This window comes from Arachis ipaensis, chromosome B06 (assembly GCF_000816755.2).
Source record: "Arachis ipaensis cultivar K30076 chromosome B06, Araip1.1, whole genome shotgun sequence".
NCBI classification, from domain to species: domain Eukaryota; kingdom Viridiplantae; phylum Streptophyta; class Magnoliopsida; order Fabales; family Fabaceae; genus Arachis; species Arachis ipaensis.
In genome coordinates, this window is record NC_029790.2 from 100,123,912 (window position 1) to 100,132,243 (window position 8,332).

At 38.2% G+C, this 8,332-nt stretch overlaps 2 protein-coding genes across 6 annotated transcripts; both read right to left on the reverse strand.

Annotated features, from left to right (window-relative positions):
• Nucleotides 793-3,867, reverse strand: LOC107604742 (DNA polymerase epsilon catalytic subunit A; the record flags this gene model as incomplete). Of its 2 annotated transcripts, XM_016306405.2 has the most annotated exon segments (9): nt 793-1,198; nt 1,298-1,468; nt 1,621-1,722; nt 1,928-1,994; nt 2,832-2,880; nt 2,956-3,220; nt 3,308-3,364; nt 3,409-3,617; nt 3,831-3,867. In XM_016306405.2, coding segments are annotated over 6 exon segments (708 nt in total). In that variant the 3' UTR covers nt 793-952.
• LOC107604740 (pentatricopeptide repeat-containing protein At1g22960, mitochondrial) lies at nt 4,517-7,925 on the reverse strand. Of its 4 annotated transcripts, none has more exons than XM_021104658.1 (3): nt 5,719-7,925; nt 5,166-5,270; nt 4,517-4,628 (listed from the first exon to the last, which is right to left on the reverse strand). In XM_021104658.1, the coding sequence occupies exons 1-2, from the start codon at nt 7,622-7,624 to the stop codon at nt 5,239-5,241; spliced, it is 1,938 nt and encodes a 645-aa protein (XP_020960317.1). In that variant the 5' UTR covers nt 7,625-7,925; the 3' UTR covers nt 4,517-4,628; nt 5,166-5,238. The 4 variants fall into 4 exon arrangements, with proteins under 4 accessions (XP_020960317.1, XP_020960314.1, XP_020960316.1 ...); XM_021104655.1 differs by having other exon boundaries at nt 5,512-7,925; XM_021104657.1 differs by having other exon boundaries at nt 4,568-4,628; nt 5,495-7,924.

The window sequence follows — 8,332 nt, forward strand, 5'->3', positions numbered from 1 at the left end:
TAATTAATTTTAGTTGGAAACTAAAGTGTCTAGTCTGAAATTCTGAGGACCCAAATGACTTTTAACTTCTTCAATTCCTCTCTTTGCATTAAACCCTTGTTAAGCAAAGGAATTTACACAACCCACCAACTTATTCCAAAAAATGGATCTTCTCAAGATAAATTTTCACATGACCTTGTAGTGTGAAATCTATTTATCTTTTTATGCCACGTCCTACCTTTTAAATCAATAGTGAAAGTATATGGAACCCCGTAAAACTTTATATAAAATAAAAGGAAAAGTAAGATATGAATGGTGACCAAATTATATGATGATTTTCATTTGACAAATTTAATAATTTGGAGCTTGGACACTAATTAATACTTCATTCATTCCCCTTTTTTAATCACTTTGCATTAAGAAACTTAGAATCACTAATGAAGAGATAAAATAGTAGAATATTTTCAATACTTATATAAATTACAAGCATAATGATACTTCAACAATAAATAATGCAAAGAAAAACGAGTGACAAATAATAAGGAGCTGAGGGAATAATATGGAGCCACAAAACCCCAAGAGATAGAAATGTATTGATATTCTGAAAACTTGCCGGAAAAACATTGTATTGTTGCGTAATAGAAATCTATGTATTTTTTTGACTTTTCAGTTTCTTTTAGTAATTAGTAATGACAGGGTGACTAAATGATTCATTTTTGTTTACTCAATTTAGTATTTGAGACTTATCACCTCATTATCTTGTTACCCTCACTTCATCCTACTGTGATTATTCGTAAGTAAATACACATGAAATGATTTATGCAAATATTTCTTATTTAATTTGTCTTCTTTTACCTGCAAATGACATTGGATAGGATGAAGGAATGACATAGATCACGAAACTATCAATTTGCGGACCAAGAACATACATAGAGAAAAAGATCAACAGCTCATGGAAACTCTCTCTCTCTCTCTAACAAATATAGCTCGGGAAAACAATTATTACCAACACATCATGCTGCACACTTTGGTCGAGGGCCAACACAGCACAGACATGCTTGATAAATTCCAAGGATGCATCCCCTCTATGTTGATCACCCACAATTTGAGGAAGGCCAGATGATGTACTTGGGTCATCTTCTGATTTGCTTGCCCCTTTTATGTGAAGAACAATATAACGAAGAATTCGTAAAAGATTGTCCGTGAAGTAAGAGCTGATCTGTGGAATAGAAGGCAAAATAATTTAACAACTAATATTTTGAATCAAAATATGAGGCAACTTCAGTCCCTACTCCCCAAAGCTCTGTAATTGTTTCACCTGTTCTTTGATATATACTATCATTTCTGATTCCAAAGCCTCCGCAGCTCCAATGTTAATCGATGGGGTGCAGGAGTCACCATTCAGCATTGATTCCCTGATTCCTGTTTGCTTTTGTGCATAGCTCCAAGGAATATACAAGAATTGAGAAACAATGACAATGAAATGATCCTACAGGAAGACAGAATATAACTAAACAAATTAGAGATGAAGAATCCTTCAATAAAGGCTAACCAATTAGAATTCAATAAATCAATTCTCCATAGTTGCAATGCTTTGCCTTTAGAAATTGTATATTTAAAGTAAGATTCATGGAACGCAACTTGCTTGGATTTTCTTTGGCAAGTACTCAGCAATATTCCAGCTTGATATAATGTCAACTTGAGAGATTCATCTGATTTTGCTGGTATTCCACCATAGTTATACTACAGTGGGAAAAGAACAATAACTAGGCAATGATGCTGATTTGAATTAAATAACAAAAGAGTGAAATGATTGCAAGACTGCACAACTACATACACTTCAGATAGCACAAATTTACATTATAATTCACAGGTAATAATTAGATGCATTACCAACAACCAATAGGAGGAGGACTAAACAATTAACGAAAACACATGATGACAAAACCTGATCCATGAATAGCAATGACCGCCAAAACTGAAATGGTTCCAACTCAATCCATTCAAATAAGTCTCTACAAAATCAGCTAGACATAGTAAGAGCTTGTGGACAATATTTTTGTTCGGTAAAATATTGAAGTTTTTTCACTCTTAAAGAAGTCGACAAAAATCTACCAAAAATAAATAGGTTTAAATGTGATTATCCCAACATTTTTCAGCCACCATCACAGCGTGAGAACTGGTGCTGCGCCAGCAGGAGATTTTTCCCTTGTTTGTGAAGTCGTGGCACCAGAAGTTTCTTTTTGTTCGTGCAGCCATGATGCCATGGTGCTAGAACCAGCACCTTTATTCCATGTTTTTTGAAGTTTGGATGCGTAACGCCACGAACGTTGGCTGATTATTGGCCAGAGAAAGTTCTCTCCCTAACAGGACTGGGAAGAAAAATAGTTAACTTATGGCTTTTACAAGACAGACCTAGACTGTATAATTCTTAACAAACTGTCACAGTAAGCTTTGGCTGCAGCAAGATCATATTTCCGTGTCTATAATAATCTTTGAGAAGTTTGCAAATACAATTGTTGCACCTAACTTGCAGAACTCTGCCAACAACAGTGCAAAGACTTTTTGCATGACCTATAATACCTATGCAATAAAAAGACATGAGAATAAAGAAAAAATTGGTAAGAAATTTAAACTGAAATATTCAAGCCACAATGAAATGAACTGACAAAAGGCCAACAAGCATAAAACCAAAAATAATGGAAAACCTATTTTAAAGGTGGGAAAAAGTTGTAACATCTCGGGTTATCCAATTCAATAAACCTTCTTATTTGCCCTATCAAGTTGGCTAGTACATTTTGGAAAGATTAAAAATTTTAAGATAAAGAGGAAAAGAAGATGAATGTTGTTACCTTGTGAAGTAGCTGGTGAAGAGCTGGATCGTGAAGTTTTGACTGAGGGCTGCAATATAGGAAGGAATTTAGTAGTTATACGTGTAAAAAAGAGGAGTAGGAGGCAAGTAAACACAGTAAAAACCTGCAAAGCCATCAATACAGATGTTGCAATATTGCGTCCGCATATGTGTTTTGAGATGTAACTGCATCTGCATGGCACCGCTGAATCAATTGTTTCAGGACTCCAAAGGCATGTGCACGAGGCAGCCTCATCAAAGCCACTCTGATCAATAGTGGGATTAGCTCCGGAATTGAATTCATTATCAATTCCTAATAAAGCGCCTCCTTCCATTTCATTAACTTGGTTGCTTTTTAAAAGGGCAGGCATCCACAGCTAGGTGGTGTATCTGTAACATAAATAAAAATATTTATAAATGTCACCAAGTTATATGTACTTCAATCAATTAGTGAACATAACTCTCTTAATATCAAACCTTTAACTCCACAGTAACTTCTCTGGCTCCAGAATATGTAAGAACAGGTTGGTGGACCTATATCCAGATAGCACAGCATTAGCGTGGAGAAACTATTGTACAATCTTTCCCAGCAAACCTTTTAAGTAACCACAATTGAAATCTGATCATTATGTCAAGGAGAGTGGTTGCTTGATTCATTGTTATGTTTTTTTCAAAACTTGCAGATGCTTCCCCGACAATACAGTAGGTTTAGCAAATTAAAATGAATACAACTGGTTATTATATCATAAATAGCAGTTACTTCATCCTCCCCCCACCTCCCCTCACCCTGCAAAAATTAAAAGAAAAAAAAACGTAGTAGTATAGTCATCATTCAAAGTCTCATTCTGGAATGAAAAATAGGTGTCAGAGGTTCTTGGAAACAAGTTTTTTTTCCTGAATAGTAATAATAAGGATCCCTTAGGAACGCAAGGTTGAATCTGGGAAAAAGTGAAAAGAAAAAACATTGAAGCTTTAACAAGTTAAATATCTATGGACCTACCTCATCAAGAAAACAAGTCTCTTCATCATTAATGCCGCCTATATCAGGAAGACCGCCATCCAATATCCGTAGTGCCTACATAAGTATGAATAAAAATTTCATAAGACAAATGGCGCTATGCATATACATAAACTTATGAACTTATATTAAGAAATATTTTCTGCAGATTATACACCACAAGGGCATAGTATCTATCATCAACTAAATACTGCAAAGGTTAACTTACTACTCAGTCAATATACAATTATCTTAACTCACCTGCGAACAGTGTCAACATAAAATGGATTTTCACGCATGCAGATTCCTGCTTCACGGAGTTCTGTAACTGGTTTGTCAAGAACACGCTTGTATGCCTGTGAATGCCATCTTGATTCAGTATGATCTCTATTATTAAACAAAGTTGTTTAAAATAACAATACCAACCTTCTGGCAGTATTTCTTTAAACGGTCTTTCAGCCTTGATTGTTGCTCTGCCTTGGGCAGGTCAAGAAAAGGTTTTGATAACCTCACATTAGCACCATCAACAAAATCTGACTCAATCTGCTTCTTTATATGATAATAGTCACTGAAAGATTTCAAATAGATATTTCAGTCAATTCTTTAATAACTTTTACAGATATGCGCAAATAAATCTGCAATATGCTAATAATAGCAAGCATTATCCAAAAAGAGAGGCACACCTTTTCTTTGCCATGAATGTTTCTCCACGCCAAACCCACTCAAGTTTGCGTAGACATGTCTTTCCAGGACGGTTGAAATCACATGCAGTGCAAACCTCATCTGAAACAATTGACGTGGCTACAAATAGGAAAGAAACATCACATAAGGCAACATCATCCATCATAAATTCAGATTTCAGAAACATAAACCCCAGTAACACAGCATAAGCAGCACAAACATTCTTAAATTTTCTTCCAAATTTTTACTTGGAAGTTGATAGAATCAAGAATATATCATTTCTAACAGAAGTGATAATCCACATGAATTCTGGCCAGAAAAAGCTAAGAAACCATTGTGACGTTGTGGTGAGATGCATGGCCACTTTTGCAGGTTCCTCCTACTATTCAATTTTCTTTTCCAAAATTCAGACAAGTAAAATTGGACAAAACATTGATATTCTAGAGTTACCAAACTTATCCATATGCATTATGCACAGAAAGTCTCACGAGTACATAAGACCTCAAAAAGACAAACATAATTATTTCATTCTGTTTTCCTCTCATAGCTTAAATTCTTCAGGTTATAGTGGATGAAGACGTACTTCTTAAGTAAAGAAACCTTGTATGAATGCATATCCAGCTACAGAGTATTATTATAATATTATGGAAGACATACCTGAAGTCGATTTGTCAAAATTATGTTTGGATACATAGCAGCTACATCTAGATGATAAATGAGGGGGCATTCTTCACGTATTGGAACATCTCGTAATTTTGAAAGCTGCATTGACAGGGAGAAATTGGTTATGATAATTTTTTTTATTGGTGTCATAAATAAATATTTTAATTGTCAGGCTTACAACATATTCAAGAAATAAACTAATTATTAGCCACCATGATGGCATGTGAATGACATAACTGGTTTTGAAAATATTAAAAGCTAAACAATTACAACTTTAGACATCATTACAGGCTAGTAAGTAGTAATTATTCCTTTGTCTTTACATCAAAAGTTTAGTCACCAGCTCCAGTTAGATTCTCAAGTTGCTGAAGGACAAGCAATCGATAGTCTTTCCTTAGATGCTTGAATAGTGCACTATGGGTGAAAGAATCAGGCTGAACATCTCTGTCAAGCATATCTTTATACAACCTCAAAGCTTCTTGCCAATGGCCTGCGTTGCAGTTTTCATTTATTAAAATAGTATATGTATACTTATTTGCAGAAATACCCTTTGCTTGCATCTCCACAAAGAATTTGTATGCCTGATCCATCTTCCTCACTCGGCAAAGTCCATTGATTAAAGCATTGTAGGTGATCACGTTTGGATACACACCCTTCTCTTGCATCTCATAGAAATACATAATAGCAAGCTCCAGCCTTCCCCTGATTGCATATGAATGAATCAACACTGTGTAAGTGACAACTGAAGGAAATATCCCTTTGCTCAACATCTCATTGAACATCACTCTAGCCTTCATAAGATGGCCAGCCATCAGGTGAGCATGGATAATGCTAGTATATGTTACATGATCTGGAACAAGTCCATCTTTGATCATTTTCTGCACTAGTTCACTTGCTTCATCCAGATTGCCCAATTTACAGAGCCCATCAACAAAGATGTTATATGTTATCAAGTCAGGGGGAAAGCCTTTGGCTAGCATTTCTTCTTGCATACCAAAAGCTTTAGATGAGTCACCAAGCTTCAGTTCACCTACTATTTGAGTTATGTATGCATAACGATCGGGCTGCAGTTCTCTACAAAGCATCTCGTCAAATAGCTCCTTAGCCATCGGCAAATCTCCCATCATACAGGATCCTCTTACAAGAATTGTAAAAGTATATACATCAGGATGAGGCCCTCGATCGATCATATAATCTTTTAGATGCCGAGCAGCATCCAAGTCCCCCACCCTGCAAAGACCATCTATAAGCGTATTATAGGTCACCACACTAGGTACAAGGCATCTGTTTCTCAACTCATCAAACATGAGAAATGCCTCCCTCATGTTTCCCAACCTACTATAACCATAAATTAGTGTGTTATACGAAACTAAGTCCGGCACCAAATCCCTATCTCCCATAACCGATAACAGCTGCCTAGCATTGCTCACTCTTCCCCACTTGCAAAGACCATACATAATGGTATTGTAGGTCACGACCGTGGGCAAAACTCCTCTACTCAACATCTCCTGCCCAACGCTTGAGGCTTGTTCAAGCAAGCCTTTCTTGTAGCACCCGCGAATCAGAGGGTTATATGTGTAAGCCGAAACCTTGAAGCCCAACCTCAACATCTCCTCAATAAGCTCCCTGGCCTGATTCAATTCCCCTTTGTCAGACAAACCATTCACCAAAATATTATAAGTGACTTCGTTGGGCGAGCAACCCCGGCGCTGCATCTCAAGCAAGAGGCCCAGCGCCTGCTCCACCTCCCCTTCCTTGCAAAAGGCACCAAGCATAGTGTTATAAGTAACAGTTGTAGGCTTAATCCCACACTCCACCATAACACTATAAACCTCCCTAGCTTTGTTGGCCATTTTCCTATCCCTAAGCATCCTAAGAACCCTATTGCAATTCTTGACATCGGGCAAGAAACCATTATGAATCATCTTGTAAAAAACCAACAAGCATTTCTCAAGCATCAGCTTCTTAGTGCAAATCCAAAGCAACAAATCAAGCAGCTTAACCAAAGAGGAAGAGGAAGAAGCAGAAGAATTACCGTGAAGTAAAACGTCCATAACAGCTTCGGTTCTAACCGTAAGCAGAAGCTTCTCCATGACCCAGTAGGCCGACGTCATCAAGCCGTTCTGAGCGAGGATCTCGAGAATAACGGCAAATGCAAGATCAGATCCCTTGAAGCCTGGTTGACGCTCCACCCAACGAAAGGACCTTAGGGCGGCGTAGGGTCGATCCCGAACGGAATAAAGTAGCCGAACCAGAAGCTCAGGTTGGGAAACGGCGGCATGAAGCTGATCGAAAACTAAAGAAGGAGGAGGGTTGTTGGAGGTGGTGTCGGGAAGGACGTCGTAAAGAAGGTCAGGGTAGGAGTCGGTGGCGGTGGAAGTGGAGGTGCACAGAGGAAAGAAGCGCATAGCGAGGGTTATGGAGGTTCTTGAGGATCTGAGAGAGAGGGTCATTTGGCACTCTTTCTTTTCTTTTTCGTTGCTGTAACTTAACTTGGCATCGTCTCATCCATTTGCTTTCTCCCCAAATATTTTATATTTTATTTTTTTATTTCACAAGTGTTGGGTTGGTGGGCCTTAGGGAGTTTGGGACGGCGCTCCATAATCCAGCGGCGGCAATGAGGCAGAGATCAGAGAGGAGCCAACGGGCGAAGTGAAGGCAGGCGCAACGACGGACGCCGCAGCGACGGCGGGCTCGTGATCATTGGGTGGATGGTTCTCAGTGCAGTAGTAGCCAATTCACGCCAGACAAGTGCCGCGCGCAGTGACCGACGGCACTGTGGAAGACCAACGTGCAGGGACCGGCGGCCAAGTGGAGATCCTTGAAGGGCGGCGGCGCGGTGGAACCTGTGGTTGGTGGAAGAAGAGGGTCTTCAAGCTGGGTTTGAGATGGGTACGGGTCTTCAATCTGACTCGGGTTCAGGTTAGGCTGTCCGGCTCAAACGATGTCCCGACAAAAAATGAAAGCAGCAAGCAATAATAATCTTCCGGAGAGCGATTGCGTGTAAGAAATACAATTAATCTACATTTTGTAGAATTATTAAATATGCATATTTTGGATATACTCAATATATATATTCGTTGTATTCAATTGTGTCTTAATAAAATATAAAAAAAAATTATTACGTTTAGATACATCTAAATATCATCATCACATGTCAA

What these genes read in the sequence shown, in the direction of transcription:
- LOC107604740 (XM_021104655.1), bottom strand. Translation starts at nt 7,624, where the DNA reads ATGACCCTCTCTCTCAGATCCTCAAGAACCTCCATAACCCTCGCTATG. An exon ending in TGAGAATCTAACTGGAGCTG is followed by an intron (nt 5,271 to 5,511) that starts GTGACTAAACTT and finishes CTGTCAATGCAG; the next exon opens with CTTTCAAAATTACGAGATGT.